Source organism: Salvelinus fontinalis, chromosome 3 (assembly GCF_029448725.1).
Source record: "Salvelinus fontinalis isolate EN_2023a chromosome 3, ASM2944872v1, whole genome shotgun sequence".
NCBI lineage: Eukaryota > Metazoa > Chordata > Actinopteri > Salmoniformes > Salmonidae > Salvelinus > Salvelinus fontinalis.
In genome coordinates this window covers 19,088,032-19,115,859 of record NC_074667.1, presented here as the reverse complement: position 1 = coordinate 19,115,859, position 27,828 = coordinate 19,088,032, and the positions used below count along the sequence as shown (strand labels likewise).

The following is a 27,828-nucleotide window of genomic DNA, read 5'->3' as shown; positions in this document are numbered from 1 at the left end:
CTACCTGGTTAAATAAAGGTGAAATCAAATAAAAAATGGGGAAAAAAAATTCTACCTAGTGTTAATAGGGTTAGTGTATATTTTCCAAGCTGCTGGAAGGAGACAGGAAAGATGTCTATCCTCAGCGTCGGATGGACACATCCTCCCCATCTCTACTCCCAGTAGATAGCACATAACATCCCTCACTCCATACCATTCTCCAGCCTCAAAATATACCCCTCTTCCCAAGTCCATCATGGCGCAGGTGCCTCCGCACCCCTGGCTCGTCTCCTCTCCCTCCTTTCCAGTCTGCTGATTGCTGCAACAGCCGTTTCATGACCGACTCTACTTCGCTCTCGGATGCTTCAGGACGGCAGCCGATGAACAAGAGCACAAATGGTTGCAAATTTGTGAAAATGCAGTTGCAACAGGGTGAATGGAATACTGTAAAATGTAATCTCTCAAAAAGAGCATTAGATACAAAGTTGAATGAGACTTACCAGTATCAGGTTGAAGTCAGCCCCCTGTAGTTTGATTTCTACTCGTCAAGACCAGTATGTAGGGGATCTAGTTTCAGGCGTGTATGTTATACCTGTTATTTTAGGTTAATGTTAATGCTACCATGATTATGCATTATGGATAATTATGAATTGTGAATGATAAACAGTGAGGAAGTTAGAGGGACAAATATACCCCCCCCCCCCCCCAAAAAACATTTTTTAAAACAAACAATACTAATCTCCCTTGTTATTGGTAATGGTGAGAGGTTAGCATGTGTTGTAGCTTCTGACTTTCTCACTCATCATTATTCATACCTAATTTTTCTTAATCATGGAATTATCATGATTCATTTAGAAGGGTTAAGAAACTTCTTACTTTATATACTCACTTGGAAATAAAATTATTCTAGTCATCATTCACCATTCAGTTTCAATTGGGCAAAACATAACATAACCCAAAACACAACCAAAGCAAACTGCAAAAGTCTCTAACGAGTGTGTAGAGTCACAAGCTTAATGTAGTCATTGCGTGCCAGGAATATGGGACTTTAATAAACTTTGAGTGAATTTGTCCAAATATGTAGGAGTTCTTGAGTGTATGATTTCTTCAAATAGGGTTACTATACTGAACAAAAATAAAAATGCAACATGCAACAATTTGAAAGTTAGTTCATATAAGGAAATCAGTCAATTGAAATGAATTCATCAGGCCCTAATCTATGGATTTCATATGACTGGGCAAAGGCACAGCCATGGGTGGGCCTGGGGAGCTGTTGGTAGCCAGGCCCTCCCACTGGGGAGCCAGGCCCAGCCAATCAGAATGAGTTTTTCCCCACAAAAGGGCTTTATTACAGACAGAACTAATCCTCAGCACAGTCAGGCGATCCCGCAGGTGAAGAATCTGGATGTGGAGGTCCTTGGCTGGCGTGGTTACACGTGGTCTGCAGTTGTGAGGTCGGTTGGAGGCACTGCCAAATTCTGTAAACAACGGCTTATGGTAGAGAAATTAACATTCAATTTTCTGGCAACAGTTTTGATGGACATTCCTGCAGTCAGCCTGCCAATTGCACGCTCCCTCAACTTGAGACGTCTGTGGTGTTGTGTGACAACATTATCCCCCAGCACAAGATGCACCTGTGTGATGATCATGCTGTTTAATCAGCTTCTTGATATGCTACACCTGTCAGGTGGATGGATTATCTTGACATGGAGAAATGCTCACTAACAGGGATGTAAAAAAAATTGTGCCCCAAATTTGAGAGAAATAAGCTTTTTATGCACATGGAAATGGTTGGATCTTTAATTTTAGCTCATGAAACATGGGACCAACACTTTACATGTTGCCTTTGTTTTTCTTCAGAATAGATATGTAAAGTGCTTTCATATGTTTATAGTGGATATGTACAAATGAATATGATATTTGAGGCTCTCTTTCCCCAATTGATAGTACAATGTACTACACACATACACTACCAAGAGTATGTGGACACCTGCTCGTCGAACATCTCATTCCAAAATCATGGGTATCAATATGGAGTTTGTCCCCCCTTTGCTGCTATAACAGCCTCCACTCTTCTGGGAATGCTTTCCACTAGATGTTGGAACATTGCTGCGGGGACTTTCTTCCGTTCAGCCACGAGCATTAGTGAGGTCAGGCACTAATCGGCATTCCAATTCATCCCAAAGGTGTTCGATGGATTTGAGGTCAGGGCTTTGTGCAGGCCAGTCAAGTTCTTCCACACCGATCCCGACAAACCATTTATGTATGGATCTTGCTTTGTGTAAGGGGGGCTTTGTCATACTGAAACAAGAAAGGTCCTTCCCCAAATTGTTGCCACAAAGTTGGAAGCACAAAATCGTCTAGAACACAGGTGTCAAACTCATTCCACGGGGGGCCTAGTGTCTGCGGGTTTTCGCTCCTCCCTTATACTTGATTGATGAATTAACATCACTAATTAGTTAGTAACTCCCCACACCTGGTTGTCTAGGGCTTTATTGAAAGGAAAAACCAAAAACCTGCAGACATTAGGCCCTCCGTGGAATGAGTTTGACACCCCTGGTCTAGAATGTCATTTTTTGCTGTGACGTTAAGATTTCCCTACACTGGAACTAAGGGACCTAGCCCGAACCATGAAAAACAGCCCTAGACCATTATTCCTCCTCGACCAAACTTTACAGTTGGCACAATGCATTCGGGCAGGTAGTGTTCTCCTGGCATCCGCCAAACCAAGATTCGTCCATCGGACTGCCAGATGGAGTGGCGTGATTCATCACTCCAAAGAATGTGTTTCCACTGCTTCAGAGTCCAATGACGGTGAGCTTTACACAACTCCAGCCGACGCATGGCTTTGCGCATGGTGTTCGTGGGCTTGTGTGTGGCTGCTTGGCCATGGAAACCCATTTCGTGAAGCTCTCGACAAACAGTTATTGTGCTGACGTTTCTTCCAGAGGCAGTTTGGAACTCGTTAGTGAGTGTTGCAACTGAGGACAGACGATTTTTACACGCTACGTGCTTCAGCACTAGACGGTCCCGTTATATGAGCTTGTGTGGCCTACCACTTCGCGACTGAGCCTTTGTTACTCCTAGACGTTTCCACAATAACAGCACTTGCCGTTGCCTGGGGCAGCTCTTGCAGGGCAGAAATTTGACGAACTGACTTGTTGAACAGTTGGCATCCTATGACGGTGCCACGTTGATAGTCACTGAGCTCTTCAGTAAGTCCATTCTACTGCCAATGTTTGTCTTTGGAAATTGCATGGGTGTGTGCTCGATTTTACACACCAGTCAGCAACGGGTGTGCCTGAAATTGCTGAATCTACTAATTTGAAAGTGTGTCCACAGGTGCATATCTGTAATCCCAGTCATGTGAAATCCATGGTGTTAGGTTCCAATTTTCAGTAAATAACTCACGGACACTAGAGAAGCTTAGCCAAGTTGAATTCTTCCCAAAGGGTCGATACAGCTGTAAGTCAGCCACAGACATGGCTTCCCCCGTGGTAGTATACATACCCCACTTTGGGTGGTCTCCTCCTTATCGCTACACATTGTATCATTATTGCTAAGCAGGGAGCTAAGTGATATGAGCCTTCAACGGTTTCTCCCCTTATCAGTACTGCCACATGCAATCGTTTCCCTGCACTCAACACATTCCAAGCTTAGTTGCACCCACTATCTACCTTCCTCCTATACCCCTTAACTTCTGGTGTAGACCCTCTAAACCTTAGCACTCCATAAGTGACATGAATAAGTATATTTCATATTCTCAGAACCCAACAATAGATTAGGACCTAATGAATGTATTTCAATGAACTGATTTACTTATATGAACTTTAACTCAGTAAAATTGTTGCATGTTGCGTTTATATTTTTGTTCAGTGTAGTTAGATTGCGTCATAACTCATTTTGAAAGGTGATATCAACTAATATATCATCTTGAACATCGGTGTGTTTTAATAATATGCACTGGTGTGATAGTTGTGTGACTTAATCACAATGCAAGCCTACTAATTAGGAAAAAAACATTAGCAGTACTAATGCAATATTAGCTTCACAGTGAAACATCACTATGCTGACTATAAATCATTCTTAAACAGTCAGTAAAATAGCTTATTTAGCTATAAAAAAAATCATACCCTGTATGATATCATGCATGCAAGCTTACCTGTCATGTCCACAACGATGGATGCATTCAATGTGATATGGCTTAGAAGAAAAACATAGAATAGTACATAGAATATTGCATGCAGTCATATATAGAAAGACAAAAAAAAGAACCACCAGCACCAAAAATGGTAATAGCAATACTGTATTTCTATTACTGAAGACTTGCTGCTACCTCCTTATTTGACGTGATGTGGCTAGCCTATACTTTATTATACTGCACATCATAGTATCTAAACAACAGTTATTATAACCTGTTAACATTATTAACTTCACTTTTCTATTTTTTATTATTAACAAATTCCATCATTTATTTTAAACATAAAATTACTTTTCACAATATCAAAATCGAATACAATTTTATTTGTCAGGCCTCCCGAGGGGCGCAGTGGTCTAAGGCACTGCATCGCAGTGCTAGCTGTGCCACTAGAGATTCTGAGTTCGAGTCCAGACTCTATTGCAGCCGGCCGCAATTGGGAGACCCATGGGACGGCGCACAATTGGCCCAGCGTCGTCCGGGTTAGGGGAGGGTTTGGCTGGCAGGAATGTCCTTGTTCCATCGCGCACAAGCGACTACTGTGGCGGGCCAGGGCGCAATGCACGCTGACGCGGTCGCCAGGTGTACGGTGTTTCCTCTGACACATTGGTGCGGCTGGCTTCCGGGTTAAGTGGGCATTGTGTCAAGAGGCAGTGCGGTTTGGTTGGGTTGTGTTTCGGAGGATGCACGGTTCTCGACCTTCGCCTCCTCGAGTCCGTACGGGAGTTGCAGCGATGAGACAAGACTAACTACCAATTGGATACCACGAAATTGGGGTGAAAAAGGGGTAAAAAATAAGTTAATTAATTAAAAAACATAAAAATTGAAATGTATTAAAATTAAATGTAAAATATTTGTTGCATGCTTCGTAAACAACTTGGCTATATACACAGGGTATCAGTACTGAGTCGATGTGCATGGGTACGAGGTGTTTGAGATAGATATGTACATATAAGCATGGGTAGAGTGACTCGACAACAGGATAAATAAGCACTAGCAGCAGCGTATATTGTTGGTTAAGGGCTTGTAAGTAAGCATTTCCCTGTAAGGTCTACTGTTGTATTCGGCACATGTAACAAATACAATTTGAATAGATTTGATTCGAAAAGGGGCTCAATACAGATAGTCCGGGTAGCTATTTGATGAACTATTTAGCAGTCTTATGGCTTGGGGGTAGAAGCTGTTTAGGGTCCTGTTGGTTCCTGACTTGGTGCATCGGTACCACTTGATGTGCGGTAGCAGAGAGAACAGTCTATGACTTGGGTGGCTGGATTCTTTGACAATTTTTAGGTCCTTCCTCTGACACTGCCTGGTATAGAGGTCCTGGATGGCCTTACGCACTACCCTCTGTAGCAGCTTGCGGTCAGATGCCAAGCAGTTGGCATACCAAGTGGTGATGCAGCCAATCAAGATGCTCTCTATGGTACAGCTGTAGACCTTCTTGAGGATCTTTTTCAGCCTCTTGAGGGGGAAGACATGTTGTCGTGCCTTCTTCACGACTATGTTGGTGTGTGGACTATGTTAATTCCTAGGTGATGGGGATACCTAGGAACTTGACGCTCTCAACCCGCTCCACTACAGTCCCAGCACCCATGAGGGGCGATAGTGTGATACGAGGCGATAGTCATTTAGACAGGTTACCTTGGCATTCTTGGCCACAGCGACATTGGTGGTCTGCTTGAAACATGTTGGTATTACAGACTGGGTCAGGGAGAGGTTGAATATGTCAGAAGACACTTCTGTGCATGCTCTGACTACACGTACTGGTAATCCGTCTGGCCGTGTGGCTTTGTGAATATTAAAAGTCTTACAACGGCTACGGAGAGTGAGATCACACAGTCATCCAGAACAGTTGGTGCTCTCATGCATGGTTCATTGTTGCTTGCTTCGAAGCGAGTATACACGGCTGGTTTTCCTATGAAATCTGGGATAGTTTGCAAGCCCTGCCACATCCAACAAGTGTCTTTTTTTATGGGGGGGGATTATCATATTGATCAAACAGGATTTTGTAATAAATGAGTAATTAAAGAAAAGAAACAAAAAAAGGTGGGCCTACACTCCCAACTCCCCATTCCATTCCCCCAGCCCAACATGTCTCTGTCCAACTCCCTGCATTTGCCAAAGGGAGGGTAAGGGAGAGCCTTGTTTGTGTTTCTGTTGTGAAGTAAAGGTGATCGAGTTGTCACCTCTACTTGCACAGGTGACATATTGGTAAAAATGAGATAATAACAGATTTCAGTTTCCCTGCATTAAAATCACTGGCCACATGAAGCGCCGACTCTGGATGTGCATTTTCTTATTTGCTTAGTCTTAGTGCCAGCATCGGTTTGTAGTGGTAAATAGACAGCTACGAAAATATAGATAAACTCTCTTGGTAAATGGTATGGTCTGCAGTTTATCATGAGGTATTCTAACTCTGGCGAGCAAAACCTTGAGACTTTTTTAACATTAGAGATTGTGCACAAGCTGTTGTTATCAAAGAGACACACCCCTTCACCTTACCAGAGGCTGCCGTCCGGTCTAGATGCATGGAAAAACCAGAGATGTACCAGTCAAAAGTTTGGACACACCTACTCAATCCAGGGTTTTTCTTTATTTTCACTATTTTCTACATTGTAGAATAATAGTGAAGTCATCAAAACTATGAAATAACACATATGGAATCATGTAGTAACAAAACAGTGTTAAACAAATCTAAATATATTTTAGATTTTTCAAAGTAGCCACCCTTTGTGTTGATGACTGCTTTGCACACGCTTGGCATTCTCTGAGAGATCCTTGATGAAAAAATGCTCTACTCTGGAGCATTTTTTCATCAAGGATCTCTCTGTACTTTGCTCCATTCATCTTTCCCTTGATCCTGACTAGTCTCCCAGTCCCTGCTGCTTAAACATCTCCCCACAGCATGATGCTGCCACCACCACCATGCTTCATTGTAGGGATGGTGCCAGGTTTCCTCCAGATGTGACACTTGGCATTCAGGCCAAAGAGTTCAATCTTGGTTTCATCAGGCAAGAGAATCTTGTTTATCATGGTCTGAGAGTCCTTTAGGTGCCTTTTAGCAAACTCCAAGCGGGCTGTCATGTGCCTTTAACCATAAAGGCCAATTGGTGGAATGCTGCAGAGATGGTTGTCCCATCTCCACAGAGGAACTCTGGAGCTCTGTCAGAGTGACCATTGGGTTCTTGGTCACTTCCCTGAAAGGCCCTTCTCCACCGATTGCTCAGTTTGGCTGGGCGGCCAGCCCTAGGAAGGGTCTTGCTGGTTCCAAACTTTTTGAATTTAAGAATGATGGAGGCCACTGTGTTCTTGGGGGCTTTCAAAGCTGCAGAAATGTTTTGATACCCTTCCTCAGATCTGTGCCTCAACACAATCCTCAACCTCATGGCTTGGTTTTTGCTCTGACATGCACTTTCAACTGTGGGACCTTTTATATAGACAGGTGTGTGCCTTTTCAAATCATGTCCAATCAATTGAATTTACCACAGGTGGACTCCAATGAAGTTGTAGAAACATCTCTAGGATGATCAATGGAAACATGATGCACCTGAGCTCAATTTCAATTCTCATAGCAAAGGGTCTGAATAATCGTGTAAATTAGGTATTTCAGTTTGACATTTTTTATATAATTTGCAAAATTTTCAAAAAACCTTTTAGTCATTATGTGTCGTGTAACCTGTCCTCATACAGAACAGGATAGGAATGATCTTGCCCTTGGCAAATTGTAACCTACACACGGAAGGAATCAGAAAGATCAGACTACTGAAATTAAATCATCTGCCCAACGGTGCAACCTCAGAGAAGTTCAACTTGCAAAACTGCTCAGGTCCCTTTCCTCAGGCAATAGCACAACCTTGAAAGGGGAAGTTCTCCAATTTTTACATGTAGCCTTATTTTCACTTTTCTGTGCTTGTAGTTGATCCCCCAAACGGTATTTATGTCATCACTTGCCATTGAATACAATGCATTATGAAAATGTGTCTACTCTAAAGCATGTGACAAAATGCTCCATACCAACTCATATTACATCAGAATCTCATTCTGGATAATATCTCTGCACTCAATTTAGGAATTATTTTCCACTGCCATAAATCCATGTACGAATGATGCTGTTTACAACAACAACAATATGCAAATATGGATTTATGGAAGAGTGGAATTTTTTTTCTAAAATTGAGTGTGAACTTCCCCATTAATGTCAATCAATGACGTATGATGACTGGAATAATCAAGATTATGTTTTCTATTAGTGTACTTTAGGATCTCCACCTCAACCTCAAGATGGCGCTCAATACCTTTTCTGCCTGGGGACATTTACACACGTTCATTCACATTACCTACTAACTTGTATTAGTTCAAGTTACTGTACTGTTTCACTGCTATAGTGGTTGTCTGTGGTTAAAGGCATCCTATGATCAAATAATGTATTGAACCATGTAATAAAACTAAAACCATAAAGGAGAGTCGTATACCTAAAGCGATTAAATCTCAATGCTGCACTTAAACTCACATCTCTGGTTTAATATGAATGCTGATGTGGTGATATTTACTATGTAGCCTACTGGACACCTCATCAAACCACTACCTGGTCACTGTCTTCAGGCAGAACAATATAAAGTCAGAAGCTATTAGAAAATAATATAAATAAAAATGCAATTAAAAAGGGAGTCTGTTGATTAATGCTCATAAACTGTACATTTAATGATCTAGGACCTAGGTCATGCTATGTCTTCAATATTGAGCGTAGCCAACTTGCCAAGGGAAAGACCATTCCTATCCTGTTCTGTATGAGGACCATTTCCTGCAAGGTAAGAAAGGGTGTGTACATTTCTAACTGTATGACGTTAGAGACATTCTTGTGATATGGGTAGGGCTCCTTTTAAAAGCTCTGGCATCCTTTCACTACAGTACTATGACAAGCAACTCGCTCCACTTGCAAACATAACCACGTGACAGACGGCTTGAATGGATTTTGGTAAGTCAACTAGTACTGCTCTGTGCAAGATTTAAAAAAAAAATCTAATTCAGATAATGGAAACTGTGGATATTGAAATGTCAACGTAGTCTATATCATGTTAAGTGACAGAGGGTCATATAGTACAGTGACTGGGTAATTGGGTGACTTGAAAAACGAATACTGAGTATGGTAAAGGTGTAGAATGTTAAATTGTCTTACACCAATAAGGATTTAAATATTTTGGATGTTCTGTTCATTTAATCATTTCTGACAGCTGTTAAAAAAAAAAAAATTGGCATGTACAGTATATTGCAGAGAACTATATAATATTTTCAGATATGGACAGATCAGCAAATTATGTTATAGAAGGACATAACATGCAGATTTGTTCCTGTGTCTGTACATATTTTGTATACAGTTACACTGTAGTTCATTATACAATGTTTTCAGTACAAGCTTCCTTTTTTGGATACTTCCTGCTGTTTAGGGCCTTTAAATTTCCTCACTGCCATTAAAAAAACCCCGCTTTAACTTGAATTAAATGTCATAGGCTACTCTGCAAAAAAAGTGTAAAAATAGATTGGCTTTTTCATACTGTCCCAAAGTTCTCTTTCACCTATTTTTATGCATATTGTGCATGCATTATGCATGATGAAAGGCTGAAGTGTTTCTCATTCCAATGGTCTCAACCAGCCTGACTGACGACCTGTTTCTGCTTTGCTGCTGTCAGGCAAGACAATGACAAAAATAGAAACAGATTGATGTCCACATTGCACATTTTATGTGTTTGCAGACCACATTCATGTTAAACATTGCATTTGTTGGCTCAATCAGAAATTACCTTTAAATGGTGCATTGTCCAAATCAGCAATCGGATTGAGTCCTGGCCTAAATTATATGATCAGGAGGACATGACTGATTATGACAAAAATGTGGTGCATTTCAGGAGGGCAAATAGTTAAGGTCACTAACGTTGTCCTGTGGACTCTACACTACGTTGGCCTGTGATACCATGACATTGAAATGCATTGTCTGTGTTGACAGATCTGACTATCCCCATCGCCTTCTGTGTACAGTGAGCACATGCTGGTGAACAGCAGCATCAAGGTTTTGGCTGTGGTAACAGACAAGGTCAATAGTGAGGAAGTGTACACCACAGAGAAAGACATTGCGCTAGAGAGGCCTTCACTCACCAATCTTTTGACAGACTTGACAATACCATTTATGTAGTCTGTCCATGAGAGATTATTGAGCTCTTGGCTAAACTAGAAAGGACATGCCGTTATAGCTTTGAGTTCTCTCATCTGTGATATTTTACACACAACCTTGTGTGTGTGTTTGTAGTTTAGAAGTCAAATGTTTAGAGGTATAATTTGTTCATGTCTTCTCAGATTTCCTCTGCTAAAACCGGGCATAGGGTACGTGTGCAGGTGCAGGTGCCCTTCACTCCAAAGAAGGTAATGGCTGAATTCGACTGTGGCCAATTCACAGATATTAAGGCAAGCTGCAATGTGACCGGTGTCTACAGGCAGATCTTAAAGTCCTCGAAGAATAACGACAACCACTTCTGAAAAATAAATGTAATCCTGCTCATGTTTGAGTGCAAGGCGAGTTACTTTTATTTTGTATTTACAAAGTGCCGGTCATTATCATGTTTTATAGCATGGTCTTCATTGTTGAACAATATTCAGCAAAAATTCTAATTTTCAAAAAGTGGGCAGCAGAAGTACACAGAAATCGCTTTCCCTCAATGTATAATACTGTAGTTTGACTGTGTACAAATTCTATGAAAACAGGTATATGCAAACGGCATCTTATTGTTATTGTTCTTTGCAAAGTCAAGCCTGTTGATTAAAGATCTCCAAACAGACTTATGCCACTGCAAAACATCCAGCTAGATGAGTGTTAAGCCAAAATTAATCTATAAATATTTATACACACATGAATCAAGATTTTTATGTTTTGCAAATATGTCTGTCTTAATGATGTATAGAGTGTGTACACAAGGGGGAAGTAAACACACTTGTGTAACATTCAACAAAGTCCATTGAGCTCAGGGGCAGAGAGGATGCCCCAGTCCTCTTCACACATGCGCACACACCTTCCCTTTCTCCATAAACGTGTACACACACACACACACACCTTTGTCTCCATTCACCTCACGCACACCCTCCACTCGTCATCTAGCTGGAGCCTTGAATCAGAGCTTTGATCTTCTGTAGGTTGTGATCCAGGGCCCCGTTCAGAAACTGCACCCAGTTCAGGTCTGCTTCTAAACACACGTGACTCGCTCTGAGGGAGGAGGACAAGAAGGCTGTGTCAAAGTAGAGTACACTAAAAAGCAATCATTTTCTTCCTTCCCTCATTCATCCACCTATCAAATTCTCTCAGACTGGTCCCCTTGACGGAAAACGAATAATATTGAGACACAAAGAGTTTAAGTGAGCAGTGATGTAAAGAGCAACTTAAGTCATTATTTATCTCATGAAGGTGTAATGGCTGGCTTCCTCCCTACAACTATGATGCATCAGAAACTAGTGGCTCTCAGTAGACTGTAGCTCATCCGCTACCATTGTACAGTCGTGGCCAAAAGTTGAAAATTACACATATTAATTTTCACAAAGTCTGCTACCTCAGTTTGTATGATGGGATTTTGCATATACTCCAGAATGTTATGAAGAGTGATCAGATGAATTGCAAAGTCTCTCTTTGCCATGCAAATTAACTGAATCCCCCAAAAACATTTAAACTGCATTTCAGCACTGCCACAAAAGGACCAGCTGACATCATGTCAGGGATTCTAGCGTTAACACAGGTGTGAGTTGACGAGGACAAGGCTGAAGATCACTCTGTCATGCTGAGTGAGTTTGAATAACATACTGGAAGTTTCAAAAGGAGGGTGGTGCTTGGAATCAATGTTCTTCCTCTGTCAACCATGGTTACCTACAAGGAAACATGTGCAGTCATCATTGCTTTGCACAAAAAGGGCTTCAGAGGCAAGGATATTGCTGCAAGTAAGATTGCACCTAAATCAACCATTTATCGGATCATCAAGAACTTCAAGGAGAACGGTTCAATTGTTGTGAAGAAGGCTTCAGCGCGTAAGTCTAGCAAGCGCCAGGACCATCTCCTAAAGTTGATTCAGCTGCGGGATCGGGGCACCACCAGTACAGAGCTTGCTCAGAAATGGCAGCAGGCAGGTGTGAGTGCATCTGCAAGCACATTGAGGTGAATACTTTTGAAGGATGGCCTGGTGTCAAGAAGGGCAGCAAAGAAGCTACTTCTCTCCAGGAAAAACATCCGGGACAGACTGATATTCTGCAAAAGGTACAGGGATTGGACAACTGAGGACTAGGGTAAAGTAATTTTCTCCGATGAATCACCTTTACGATTGTTTGGGGCATCCGGGAAAAAGCTTTTCCGGAGAAAACAAGGTGAGCGCTAACATCAGTCCTGTGTCATGCCAACAATAAAGCATCCTGAGACCATTCATGTGTGGGGTTGCATCTCAGCCAACGGAGTGGGCTCACTCACAATTTTGCCTAAGAACACAGCCATGAATAAAGAATGGTACCAACACATCCTCCGAGAGCAACTTCTCCCAACCATCCAGGAACAGTTTGGTAATTTGGTAATGAACAATGCCTTTTCCAACATGATGGAGCACCTTGCCATAAGGCAAATGTGATAAGTGACTCTGGGAACAAAACATTGATATTTTGGGTTTATGGCCAGGAAACTCCCCAGACCTTAATCCCATTGAGAACTTGTGGTCAATCCTCAAAAGGCGGGTGGACAAACAAAACCCCACAAATTCTGAAACTCCAAGCATTGATTTTGCGAGAACAGGCTGCGGCCCAGAAGTTAATTGACAGCATGCCAGGGCAGATTGCAGAGGTCTTGAAAAAGAAGGGTCAACACTGCAACTATTGACTCTTTGCATCAACTTCATGTAATTGTCAATAAAAGCCTTTGACACTTATGAAATGCTTGTAATTATACTTCAGTATTCCCTAGTAACATCTGACAAAAATATCTAAAGGCACTGAAGCAGCAAACTTTGTGGAAATTCATATTTCTGTCATTCTCAAAACTTTTGGCCACGACTGTACTGTCTGACATTATAAGCCAGTTCTATCAGGTCTTTCCATAAGAAGAATTTATAGATAAGCCCTGCCAAGTGGATGTTTCAGTAGCCAACAGGTGAAAACACAACACTGTTTGCGTGGCTCACAGACAAACAGGCCCTTCTATACACACCTGATGATATCCAACACTTTCTTTAGCACCAAGGTCAGTTTACATGCCTGGAATGAAGACAAAGAGAGTGTTTGGAAGAAACATCATAGAAGTATATTTTAACAATTAAAAGCCATCCCAAACATACTTCAGCGGAAAATAAATTAAGTGTATGTATACAACATGCCAAGTTGTCTGTCTCCTCCCCTATTGTGTTACAACTACTTCAACAAAACCTTTCAATAAGGAAAACCTAATAGCATTAACAAAGTAAAACATTAAAATAATGTTATTATTCATTTGGAGCCACCACTTCCAATTAAACAGCACAACTTTCGTCATGACTGAAGTACAATCACTTAATTATATACACCGTCTATGACACAAATGATCCAAGCGCCTTACGTTTTGATCCACTCCTGAGTAATCCATGGGTGGGTAGAGACTGAGTACCAGGTCATCAACACTGGAAGCACAAAGAGAGAGTCAGAGGTCAACCCCATAAAACAAGCGTTGGTTCCTGAGTTAAGCGTATTGCAAAGATTACTAGATCTATCATATACTGTGACCTCGTCCAAGGTAAGTGTCTGGTGTGGACACTATATACACTTTGTCTAATGATGCACAAGCATGAGAACAAACTATTCTCAGTCATTACATGAGCAGATCTGGCATTCAGTGTAGTTGTATCAACCTGCTTCCTAATTGTGCACCAATTAGCTATTAGCTACTGCATTTTTTTTTTTTTTTTACGACTTTTGCTGCTTCATGTACTCGATGGCAAGGGGCTTTGGAGGTACTAGGAACCAACCATTTATCAAACTTCTGCAGAGTAATGCCAAAACCTTGTTTCCTTGAAAAGCAACATTCAAGGAAACAAGGTTTTGGCATGGTTGCAAAATTCCAGAAATCCTGCTCATTGGATTCCAGATGACTTGCTCCTGATTCTGGGAATATTCCAACCGGCATTTCTGGAAAACAGTGGAATTTTTGGGAAAGCTACCATCGCTCCTGCACTTTTCATTTCTCTTATATATAGATCTGTCAATAGCCCACGGATCTAGTCTCTTGAGCCATGCATGTCATTTTTAGCTGACAGTACAGTCTGATTGTAGTGGGAAACTAGCTACACCGTTGCATTCAGAAGAAAACTACTCCTTTGATTTGGTAGGCCAATTTTAGCTCACAAACAGCTTGTCCGTAGTTGTTTTCCTCACGTATATGGAGTAGCCAGCCAAATAGAAAAAATAGCCAGCCAGGGAATTCCGGGCATTGGATTCCATCCGAAATACACAGCAAAATTATTGAATAGTTGAATTACTTTACCTCACAGATTGGTCAAATTTGTTGTGTTGAGTAGAAAGACATGACTTTACAATTATTGAACATTTATTAATTCAGTGTGTTGTTTTGGATATTGTCTAGGCCTGTTTCGGTTTGCCAACCGTGCCAATTTTCCTCCAAATTCACTCGAAGCCGGTGTTATCACTTTACCAGTAGGTGTGTGTCACGGTTTTAATATGTGTGGGAGAAAATCATGCATTTACCTTATTTATTTTATATTAATAGACAATTATATACACTTAATAAATAGTATGACCTTTCTATTCTGTTTAGTTCTGTTTTTCTGTAAAGGGAATGGTTCCACTTTAGCTTCCTGCAGTTAGTCTGGGCTATAGTCAAGGAAATGGGTTTTTGCCAGAGATACAGTTGAAGTCGGAAGTTTACATACACCTTAGCCAAATACATTTAAACTCAGTTTCACAATTCCTGACATTTAATCCTAGTAAAAATTCCCTGTCTTAGGTCAGTTAGGAACACCACCACAAAAAATGTGAAATGTCAGAATAATACTACAGAATGATTTATTTCAGCTTTTTTGTTTCATCACATTCACAGTGAGTCAGAATTTTAAATACACTCAATTAGCATTGCCTTTAAATTGTTTAACTTGGGTCAAACGTTTTGGGAAGCCAAGCTTCCACAAGCTTCCCACAATAAGTTGGGTGAATTTTGGCCCATTCCTCCTGACAGAGCTGGTGTAACTGAGTCAGGTTTGTAGGCCTCCTTGTTCACACATGCTATTTCAGTTCTGCCCACACATTTTCTATGGGATTAAGGTCAGGTCAGGGCTTTGTGATGGCCACACAAATACTGTGACTTTGTTGTCCTTAAGCCATATTGCCACAACTTTGGAAGTATGCTTGATGTCATTGTCCATTTGGAAGACCATTTGCGACCAAGCTTTAACTTCCTGACTGATGTCTTGAGATGTTGCTTCAGTCTATCCAAATAATTTTCCTTTCTCATGATGCCATATATTTTGTGAAGTGCACCAGTCCCTTCTGCAGCAAAGCACCCCAACAACATAATGCTGCCACCCCCGTGCTTCACGTTTGGGATGGTGTTCTTCGGCTTGCAAGCCTCCCCCTTTTTCCTCCAAACATAAAGATGGTCATTATGGCCAAACAGTTCTATATTTGTTTCATCAGACCAGAGAACATTTCTCCAAAAAGTAAGATTTTTGTCCACATGTGCAGTTGAAAACCGTAGTCTGGCTTTTTTATTAGGTGGTTTTGGAGCAGTGGCTTCTTCCTTGCTGAGCGGCCTTTCAGGTTATGTCGATATTGGACTCATTTTACTGTGGATATAGATACTTTTGTACCGGTTTCCTCCAGCATCTTCACAAGGTCCTTTGCTGTTGTTCTGGGATTTATTTGCACTTTTCGCATCAAAGTACGTTCATCTCTAGGAGACAGAACTCGTCTCATTCCTGAGCGGTATGACAGCTGCATGTACCCATGGAGTTTATACTTGCGTACTATTGTTTGTACAGATAAACATGGTACCTTCAGGCATTTGGAAATTGCTCCCAAGGATGAACCAGACTTGTGGTCTACACTTTTTCCCCCCTGAAGTCTTCGATGATTTATTTTGGTTTTTCCATGATGTCAAGCAAATAGGCACTGAGTTTGAAGGTAGGCCTTGAAATACATCCACAGGTACACCTCCAATTGACTCAAATGATGTCAATTAGCCTATCAGAAGCTTCTAAAGCCATGACATCCTTTTCTGGAATTTTCAGAGCTGTTTAAAGGCACAGTCAACTTAATGTATGTAAACTTCTGACCCACCAGAATTGTGATACAGTGAAATAATCTGTCTGTAAACAATTGTTGGAAAAATTACTTGTGTCATACACAAAGTAGATGTCCTAACCGACTTGCCAAAACTATAGTTTGTTAACAAGAAATTTGTGGAGTGGTTGAAAAATGATTTTTAATGACTCCAATCTAAGTGTATGTAAACTTCCGACTTCAACTGTAGCTTGAGTTGACAATGACTGATAAAAACCTACAAACGGCATTCCAGACAAGATGTGGTGTGTGACCTGAGATAGAGATAGCCTGGAAGAGTTTAGAAGAACGCCTCATTGTCTCATCATCCTGGCATCTGGGAAACTAAGCCAGGGTTGGGGGTAAAACAACATCCCGTGTAGATAATCAGGAGATGAACCAACCACCATCAATGTCATCTGCCAAAGACCAAAATCAACCTTCTAACCTAGCTCTACACCCTAATAAGCACTTATGTAGACTAAACTCCCTTAACTTATCCATCCCTTTAAATGCATTTGGAATCGACCATCCTCTTTTACCTGGGGCTGATCTCCTTGGCGATATCAGCCAGGTCATCCAGCTGCGCCACAGTCTCTGGCATGCTTACGTTGCCATTGGCCTTGACGGCAGACACCAGCTTCTTCAGGCAGGCAGCAGATGCTTTCATCAGGCCCTGGCAGGGCGCCATGAGCTGGCGGTCCTCCTCAGACCAGTATGTGTCCTGGTTGCCCCGCGAGTCCTGGTCCTCGTCATCCAGCACGTCACTGAATGGGTCCTGGCTCTCGGCCTGCGCCTAGTGGGAGGGAGAGGGGATTTGAGGATATAAACTTGGGCTGTGTCACAATTATTGTGCCTTCCTCCCAAAGTGTGCACTTGTTCACTGATTTAAAAGGTAATGACTGATACAAGACATATGGTGGAAACTCCCTTCAGCATCCACAAATCCAATGCTTTATGGTGAACGAGTGTACACTTCAGGAGAATAAAAAACATATATATATTATTGGGACACTCCCAAGCGAACACGAGGACAAGTGTAGGATACAAAAGGGACATATGGAGACAGACGAGATGGCAACATAAGGTGACATTACATTTTCAGCTCAATGAAAATGCTAATGTATTCATGGAAAACGTGTACAGCCATTTTTATTAAGTTAGCTACAACAATTATAAAAGGGTTATTTTCCTGAAGAAAATGTGGTGAGAAATGAAATGAAGCCATCATTGGTGAAAGCGTAAAGGGCACCTGTTCCATCTCCTCTATGGCATCCTTTACCACCCCGATATAGGAGGCCAAGACCCCCAGCACTGCTGCCCGGTTATCTGCATGGACAAACACGACAGGCACAGACATGCTCTTATGGCCCTATGGTTTTCGGAACAATCAGATTGTTTAATACAGCCCTTTTTACACCAGCAGTTGCATGCCTAACCATGTATATTTATGGCTCTGGGCCAGACATTATATACACACTACAGATTTTTTTTTTTACAGGAATATACTGTACTAACATGGGAATGTACACAGTTGGGGATTGCTTTGGCATAGTTTTTCCTTGTACATAAAACACTTGATTACTTGGGTGCCAATCAAAATGTATCATCCTTTTCTTACGCAGCTTATCTTTGTCAGAAAAATATGTTCTAGACTAGAGCCAAGTATTATGAAATGTCTGGTTTTCACCAGACATAATAGGACCCATCTCCCCAAAAAAGTTGACTCAAGTTTGCCAAAAAGCACCTGGATGATCTTGGAAGAATGTTCCATGGACAGAGGAGTCAAATATATAACTCTTTGGATGAAATGGGGCCCATTATGCCTGCAGAAAACCAATTACTACATTCCACAGTAAGAACCTTATACCAACGGTCAAGCACGGTGGTGGTAGTGTGATGCTTTGAGGATGCTTTGCTGCCTCAGGACCTGGGCGACTTGCCTTGATAGAAGGAACCATGAATTTTGCTCTGAATCAGATAATTCTAAGGGAGAATGTCAGGCCATCCGTATGGGAGCTGAAGCACAGCAAGACAGTGATCCAAAACACACAATCAAGTCCACATGAAAACAGCTAAAAAGCAACAAATTTGACATTTTGAAATGGCCCAGTCAAAGTCCAGACCTAATCCCAATTGAAATGTGCAGGACTTGAAACGAGAAGGTCATGCTTGAAAACCCACAAATGTCGCCGTGTTAAAGCAGTTCTGCATGGAAGAATGGGCCAAAATTCCTCCACAGCGACGTGAGATTGATCCACAACTACAGAAAGCATTTGGTTGGAGTCATTGCAGCTAAAGGTGGCACAAGCAGTTAAGAGTAAGGGGGGGGCAATTACTTTTTCACACTGGGGCATTGGGTGTTAGATAACAATTACATACATATTTCATAAACAAAGTTATGTTATTTGTTCACTCAGGTTCCCTTTAATATTAGGTTTTGGTTGAAGATCTGATAACATTCAGTATCAAAAAGAGAGAAAATTAGAAAGGGGGCAAATACTTTTTCACAGCATTGTATACTTCAATGCCTCATGAGCTTTGATCAACCCAAAATATCAGCTTGTTTGATGACTCCAATGTTTGTAAACAACATACATGTAAACAAACTGTTTAGCCTCAATACACAGTCAAAACTATAATTTTGATATCATGGATGATCAGTCCTTCCTTCCTTCCATAGCTGTCTATGAATGAGAAGTGTTACATTTCTCCAGGCCCATCCATTTTTAACTAAAAATGAAGCAGGGTGGCCACTTTGTTATTGCTACAATTAAGGATTCTTGCTTTAAAAATAGCCCTGTACTACAAATGTAAGTTGAGGAGTTAGCGAGACAACTTTAGTCAACTTTGAGTTCTATTTAGGATAACCAGTACCATGAAATTGGCTCACCTTTTATACAGGTAAATTTCTATAGCAACGAATCATTCAGATCTAACCTGCTCCGGGGTAGGCTAACTACATTTAACCGGAATGAAAAATCAGAGGCGCAAGTTGAGGACCAACGTAATCAGATTCCCTCCCTCTTACAAAGATTGCGTCATCATCCACTTGATTTGCGGAAGACTGATTAAATATTTATTAAATCAAATATGTTTTGTGTGTTAAAAATGGTAATGTTAAAATACCTATCACATTACACATTTAGTAATGACAAATGCATTGGAAACTTCACACACACAGTAAAACTTTAGTGGGGAAGAAAGCTGCTCGTGCATTGATAACCACACCAAAGTAATAAAATAAAGACGGCACTTCTAAAAGTCAATTTCACACGATAGCCTGCTGAATTTGCTAAACTTTTTAATTGATGTTCCAACATCGTCTTACTGAAGAGTTCGGCGTTCGACTAGCTAAGTGTGACATGCACACGCAGTTACAAGCCTGCTAGAGTTAGCGGCAGGCAGACGAGCAATATCCACTGTCGTAGTACGTATGAAGCCTGAGCTGGAATGGAAGGTAACTGAAACTGGCTAGCTTTAGGAAACCCTGAGTAGATCTAGCTTGCTTCGTAGTATACTTTTCTGGACATGGAGGCTCAGGGCTGCGTTCAGCAGGGCAAACCGTTGTGGAACATTCAGATAGAAATACACACATCTTGTTTACACAATCTATCTAACATGTACAGTAAGCAATCATGCCAGCTCTATTCATGGCATTTTTATCTGCAACGTTCAGTACATGCTGAACTAGATGAATTCTGTAAAGTTTACTCACCTCTTGGTAAATGTGCAAACTGGTCACACGCTGACCACACCCCACCTGTAGATTGGAGCTGTTCCTGTGATAAACTAAATAAAAAAGCTTTAGTAAGAATTGTAGGTCCTTCAATAAAACGGTATAATTCTACTATGTCTGACAGACAACAACTAGGATTCCATCCAATTGGCGACAGATTTTCATGCAAAAATCTGCATTAAAACAATACGGACATTTTCCCACCAGAGATGCTTCTATGAAATTGACTTGTACGGATAAAAGGCTGTGTGATGACGTGCTGCACATTAAAAATAACTTTGCGGTTAAATTCCCATGTACCGAATAAAAAAATACAAGTTAAGATAGGTTTCAATCGCATTTAACTCTACGAATGATTTTGTCACCAAAACTGTTGAGTTATATAGCAAATGTTCCCACTCCTATCTTTGCACATGCGCTCTGGCCAACAGCCCGCAGATACAGTGGAGGTAGGCTAGCCTAAATGATGATGCTATTAAGAGCGAGAGTATTTTTATTTGTCAAATGGCAGCCAAGCATCAATCGTCATGTCACCAGAACAGAACCCTCAATATTTATTGGAAAAGAGCATCAAGCTCATCACCATGCACTTTCACCACCCTGTGAAGTTCAGAACTCATTTTATCTGTTGCCTAATAAACCACATGCTTCCCAAGTAGTAGTGCGAGGACCACATATCATATCATTGTGTGATTTGAGCATAAAAAGCTGTTTCCAATCGCCATTTCACGCATAATTAATTTTACTGACACAAAAAAAATCCACCATGTTGAACAAACAAATTGTGTTTCGGCATTTATGAAATTGTACTGACATTTCCTTTTTCCATCAGCCCAGCGTTGACTTTCCCATCTGTCAGGTAATTCATCTGCATTGAACTGTTTGGATCGAAACCTGCTTACTGCTATAGTTGACATGCTAAAAAGGCAAAGTTCACCCAAGTTGATCACCAAACACATCTATAGAAAAGCCAAGCGTAATTTTTTTTCTTGTGTTGCACTGTTGGTGGTAGCCACACCTGATTCAGAAGTCCTGCGCACCGGGTAGGCAAAGTGCTCCCATTTTGGACGATTTCGTTTTTCCGAAAAGACAAACTTCGCTGACTCAGCATACTGGGAGATCTGTGGCTAAGTGTACATAGTGCGCTGGCCAATCGGATAGCTCAAATCACTGTGCCTACAAGCTTCCACGACCTGGCCACAGCAAAGTTTGGTACCAGCCTAAGAGAATATCTAACTTTTAAAACCATGACCAGAGACTGTCAAAGAATACAGCAAAGAGTTTCTGTTTTTATGAGTTCATGTTTAAGTTTTTAATCAACACTATTACAAAACACACTTTTCCCAACTCCCACTTCAGCTGCTATGAATGAGTAGCCAAGTATATCGATATCCCTGAGTTTTTATTCATTATTAGCAGCTCGTCGTGTCTATTTTAGTATTGAGGAATATTTAACTTTCTCTGGTCATAGTAACATGAATTTGTGCATGAGGCAGATGCAGAGCGACTCAAGGTTTTCCATCAGGTGGAAGACTGTGTCCCCTCTCTGGTCAGTCTCACCGGATGAAAGGAAGGAGAGAGCAGGGACCATGAGCAGCCTCTGCTGCTCTATCCCTCCCTCCGCAGATACTAATGCCTTGTTCAAAACAAATGGGAACTCAGAAATCTCCAACTTCAGTGCATCCAACACAACTGGGAACTCAAAAAACGGTCCTCCAACTAGGCATTCCAAGTCGGAAACTCTGGGCTCTTTCTAGAGCAGTTGTTTTCAAAGCATGACCATCAGTCCAGTAAAATAAAAAGCAAATTATTTCAATTTATGTTCAGCTGTACCTCGCAAATGATACACCAACTGATCTATTTTGCATCAAAGCTCAAGTTCTTAAATAATATGGTCTGAGAAGAACAAATATTGGCATATAGCCAAAATGCTGTAATAATATATTAGGCCTACTGCACAAACCTCATTCCTACAGAACTGTTTTTATTAGGGTAATGTTTTTTTTACATTACAAAAAATGTCTGATTATAAGATCTTGGCTTGCTTTTTGACTGTGAAAGTTATCTTGACTCATTTCTAAGTGACCCCAAACTTTTGAACGGTAGTGTAAGTTGTCGGCAAATCTTGAATAATGACTACTGCCCGTCAAAAAAACATAATATTTTGTCGTTGCGACCTTGGAGCATGGCCTGTCTCCCAGGCCTTCAATTCCCACAATGCATTGCGGCCTGATCCCTCCACCTCTATCGAGCTAAATGAGGGCATGAAAACTGTCACTGGGTGCATAATACCTACAGCAATATACATGCCTTAGTAACAAAATTATTGTTTGTGCTTCTGCAACTAAGCTTGAAGCAGCCTCCTCCATTATCGCTCTTTAACTTTAAAACTGGTTGACTGCCTGTCGGTCCACCGGCTTTACCCAAATGCTGTCAAAGAGAGCAAAGTTGGCTGCAAAGACCACAAGATTTGAAGGCAATTGCCAAAGCAGAAACATTTCGCTTGACAGAGCTTCAAATAATATTTCTTAAATAGGTGAAAGTTGTCAATTACATTTCCAGAGAGTATTAACAGTGGGTTGATTGAATACATGTGAGAAAAACAATTGGGAACCTTTTCCTTTAAGACTCTGCGTCAATTCTACTAAGAACACCCTGAAAAATGTTTATTTTATCGTTTATGTTTTGTATCGATGAGAGAATATCTCCATAAAATTACTCTGTTCAATTCCAAACTCCTGCACTCCAAATGTAGGCAATAACAAATCCTACACAGTAAATAGCCATGTAAAAAAAATGTTAGTTGAAATTCTAACTAATAACTAGCCTTAACATTGTAATGTATATCGATGTAGATTGTTTCAAAGCTGTGGGCAGTGTTACCTCTGTAGTGGGGAACTGACGATGACGTCCACCAGTTGCACAATACCATCTAGCACCTCAGCTGTGGCATCTCTCACCAGTCTCCTCAATGTGATACCTACAGGAGTAGGAGAGAATTGAAAGACAACTAGCTTCCGTAGAGTACAACTAAAAGCCAATAGGGTGTATCTGTTTTTTTTGGGGGGGGGGGGTTAAAGTAACAACAAAACATGACTGAAAGTTAAGTCGATCTCAGATTGATTTTCTGAGGCCAGGTTAACCACCCCTTTCATGTAAAAAAGTCATGACCATCATGCTTGTAAAGAAAGAGGGTCATTTTGTACATGTATTAAACTGCGAGTTTGACCAATTCCAGTCCCCTTGCATCGGGGGTCTGGGATCCTCTCCGGGATCATGTTTATGTAAAAGGACTGAGAATACTGGCACCATTTAAAATAGAATTTGCACCTCAGAAATGAGCCCAATAACATATTGGTAAAAATGATAATATCATTTTAACATATTGGACCATGTGTCTATTATCATATACATCATTAGCAATAAACACTATAAGTTATAGCCCAACTGATGCAGCATAGTGGCTATAAATACATAGGCTGAAGAATGAGGTTTGTCCTTCTGCATTTACCCATTGGACACAACATCCTGATTATTATTATTTAAAATTATTATTCACTCTAAGAAAAAAAACATGGATTTCTATAATAAAAGCATTTCATTGCCCTTGTAAGACACCATTGTCCCTTTATTAAGAGTGAGCCTTGAGAGGAATATTTATCTCGCATAGAACACACAAGCCAACTAGGTAAAAAGGTGGGGTTGTCTGATTTTGTTTTAATAACATGGCAAAAATAGTACCACTGGAAAGTTACACCCTGAGTGATAAAGTATAGGCTTTGAACCACTGTTTGAGTTGATGGCTGCGGCGGTGCATATTATAGACCATTTAATTCCCTTCATCTGAAAATCTGAGTGTCAGCAACAATCATGCATGCCAGTTCAGTGCACACAGCATAACATAGAAAATAAAATATTGTAGAATACATTTGGGAATTTATTTCATAGGACAGACATGATTCTGTAATCTTCAGTCCCCCCCACAACCCACCCGGAGAATTGTATTGTGGATCTACACTGACCTCAAAGAGAACTCTAACCACCGCATATTATGTTGTCTTCAAGCAATCCGAGTATTTCCCTATTGATCAGGGTAATAATTCCAACTAGGCATGCATATATATATATATATATATATATATCCCGCTAATATCAGTCCTACATGCAGACACTTTCTGCATTTACTGTAGCTTACCATGGCTTTTGGGCAACCAGTAATACACAGTGGATAGTGCCAAAATGCTCTTCTGGATGGATTCAGCAAACTTCTCACCATCCTGATGAGGAAGAAGTGGAAACATTTACTAATGACAAAATGTTTACTAGCATTATGGTTATAACTCAATTAAAATTGAACTTCAATCCCATGTTTTAGAGACGCCGGGGAATGCAGCAGCAAAGTGTAAGAAGGGTTGAAGGGGATTGGTTATGGTTTCAGACTGTCAGTTTTGGGATTTGTTTGACGTGTTTTAATCTACAGTTTTAGGCATGGAGAATCACGATTGGGAGACTGCCTGTCGTGGTCTTCCATGCCTGACTGCAGTGCCCGTCAGCATTCCCCCTATCGCTGGTGGCAGCTTCGCAGTAGTCAATATTTTGGCCCAATAATTATGGATGCGCCAAGCATATGGATTTATATAATCTACCACAGTGTCTATGAGGGATGACGACAACTATTGTATCCTTGAGTAACAGTCACTGCTGAGAACCATATTATTTAGCTAAACATTTGTAAACTCAGTTTTACCTCTTGTGTTGGCACGGGAGGCTTAGAGAAGGCAAGGCTGAGTTTAGTGGCTTCCTGTGAGGCTGCTTTCACTGCTTGCGCTGGGGATTGGAGGGTTAGCGTTATTCACTGCTTTTTAACATTTTTATCACCGAAGCCTTAGAAAGAAAACCAAAGGAAATATTAAAGGAAATGTCAGCGCAATGGAGTCACACATCTTACTGCGTGTTAAAGAAAGCATAACTCAACTCAGCGTATCCCAGAAGTTTGACAGGTTGAACACCCCATTGGACTCGTTGGACTCCCCATCTGAAGACAAATAAACAAACGTTACAACAATTTCTGAATATGCTAATTAGCTAGCTACTTGGATAATTCATTATAACTTTAGCAACCATGAGCTAGTTAGGAAGACTTGAAAAGCTAAAACAACACCCTATCCTTAATTAGCTCCCTCAGAAGGCACGCCATGTTTGCTATCTGCATCAAAACAGTGTTGTTAACGTTAGCCAACTAGCCTCCTAGCTAACGTTACCACCATGTTTCTAGCTAACAACAACTATCACATGGCTCTAGATTGAAGCAAGCTATCTAAATGGTAAACATATCAATACAAAAAGCTGGTAACACCATTCAAATAGCTACCCTTTACTCGGTCTCGAATACACTGGACCGAGTTCAGAAGGTTCCGTAAAGGTACCGACACGTCCGCACAAGAATTATCAGCACTCATGGCACCATGTATACACGCGTGGAACGCACAACTTCATGCTATTCTGGAACAACTATTACTTAGAACATTTTTGTAATGGCAGTCGGAAGAAAATAAGTGACACACCATCATAGCTCGGTTTCTGACCCCACCTTGTGGCAGTCTCGTGTTACTGCAATCAGATTAGTTTATTTCACTAACAGTAGGCATACAATTAATTCAGATATGCCTAATTTCTCTGAAGTTCTGTCAATTAAAAAAACAAATGGTGGTGCTCCAATAAACATTTTGATGAACCAGATAACAATAAACGTCATTCAAATGAACAGTTGTTTATAACTAACCCAAGATAGACCACGGCCTTGTCGTTTCAAATCGGAGCAAATTAATCATAGTGGGCAGAGACAATAGCCCTTATGCACATTCCACATACTTGCTAGCGAGATCCTATTGCCGCGTTCTAGCACATATTTGCATATTTCGGTTAGTACCCAATTGTCATACTTGAGTAAAAGTAAAGATACCTTAATAGAACATAACTCAAGTAAAAGTCACCCAGTAAAATACTACTTTAGTAAAAGTCTAAAAGTATTTGGTGTTAAATATACGTAAGTATCAAAAGTAAACATAATTGCTAAAATATACTTAAAAGAAAAATCCACCCAAAACAACTCATTCCTGTCCACATATTAGTGTTATATAACATTTTTGTGAACAAATGTTTAATTTTGTCGTTAGAATAAGGTTGGTAGCAACACGTGGAAATCTGTTGCAGCTCAAATCGACTACAAAGTCCACAATGCAATGCTCTCTGTGGTATGGCTGGCTAGCTAGCTAGCAAACGTAGCTACACACAACAATACCAAAGTCAATAACAGCATCTGAAGTAGCTAGTTAGCTGTAAAATCACCTAAACAAACTGCGCTATCAATTTAGGGGTCTACAATATCCCAATGTTCGACCTGCAGTACAGATCAATGTGCCTCGTAGAGGGGAGTCTGGCATTCGTACCGCACCATGCAATGCATTCTGGACTGAAGAGGCAGACAAATAGCAGAAATGTGTTTGACCGTCTGTTATTTAAAAACATTCTCGAGGTAGGAATCATTGTTTCCTTCGAGAGAAGACAACCTACCAGCCAGTATAGATAATGTATGATATAAGTTTTCACGATCTAAAAGTCGTATTTCTATATTTTATTACATTATTTATTAACAACAAATCAATACAAAAAGTACATGGGGAACAAAAGTATATCTAAAGAATATACAAAGGACAGTTGGGTTAGGGGGTACAATATCACATTACATAAGGACGTTAAGGGACATACACACATTTATCATTCTAACAGTATTTAATTGTCTTAAAATATAGTTCAATTTATTTTTGTACGGTAATACAATGTGGTGTTTTGTTTGTAAATGTACATTTGTGAATATGAAATTTGGCCAAAAGAATAATGAAATTAATTACATAACATTTTTCTACTTATTTCTTTCAAAAGTAAATAATCCAAGCAGCACATCTCTCCATAATAGTGTAAAATCTTCATAAATGTGTTCAATTATAAATCAATGCCAAAAAAGATGCAACCGTGTTTCTGGGTGGCCTTTTTTTTTTTTTTTTTTTTACTTCTTCATATAGTGGTTGGCAGGATAATATTTATGAATAATTTTTAAATAAACTTCCTTAATTTTGTTAATAAGTCGTTTTTTGTTTTTTTTACCTTTCGGTTACTGGCCCAACACTCTAACCACTAGGCTACCTGCCGCCCCAAAGTTAACATCCAAACGCTTTTCCAACAGACATCAATAAAACCATTCCAATAAGGCATGACATAATGTATAGATCCTGTTGAAACAAGGCTCGTATAGCTCTATTGTTGTTGAATGGACTAAAAGAAAAACAAATATTTCCTACTGATGAGTCAACGGGGTTAATTGTAGGTGTGTTCTGAGGGTCAGGTCTTGATACACATGGCATCAAAAACCATTGCAAAATCTGTAGGTGTTACAGGGATCTTGTAAAGTGATAAGAATTCCTTATAATTAAGTGAAAGACCCTCTGCATTTAAAAGTTGGCTCACCAATAGGATATTATACCACCCTGCATACCACCCTGCATACCACTGCTGGCTTGCTTCTGAAGCTAAGCAGGGTTGG

The 27,828-nt window shown here is 40.5% G+C and overlaps 1 protein-coding gene across 1 annotated transcript; it reads right to left on the bottom strand.

Moving 5' to 3' along the window:
• Positions 1 to 10,729: 10,729 nt before the first annotated feature.
• ccndbp1 (cyclin D-type binding-protein 1) lies at positions 10,730 to 25,764 on the bottom strand. Its single transcript, XM_055908497.1, has 11 exons — positions 25,600 to 25,764; positions 25,204 to 25,263; positions 24,976 to 25,055; positions 24,424 to 24,505; positions 23,112 to 23,208; positions 20,208 to 20,281; positions 17,742 to 17,818; positions 17,032 to 17,285; positions 13,779 to 13,839; positions 13,395 to 13,441; positions 10,730 to 11,426 (listed from the first exon to the last, which is right to left on the bottom strand). Exons 1-11 carry the CDS (start codon positions 25,685 to 25,687, stop codon positions 11,318 to 11,320), a joined length of 1,029 nt encoding a protein of 342 aa, XP_055764472.1. The 5' UTR covers positions 25,688 to 25,764; the 3' UTR covers positions 10,730 to 11,317.
• Positions 25,765 to 27,828: the final 2,064 nt, after the last annotated feature.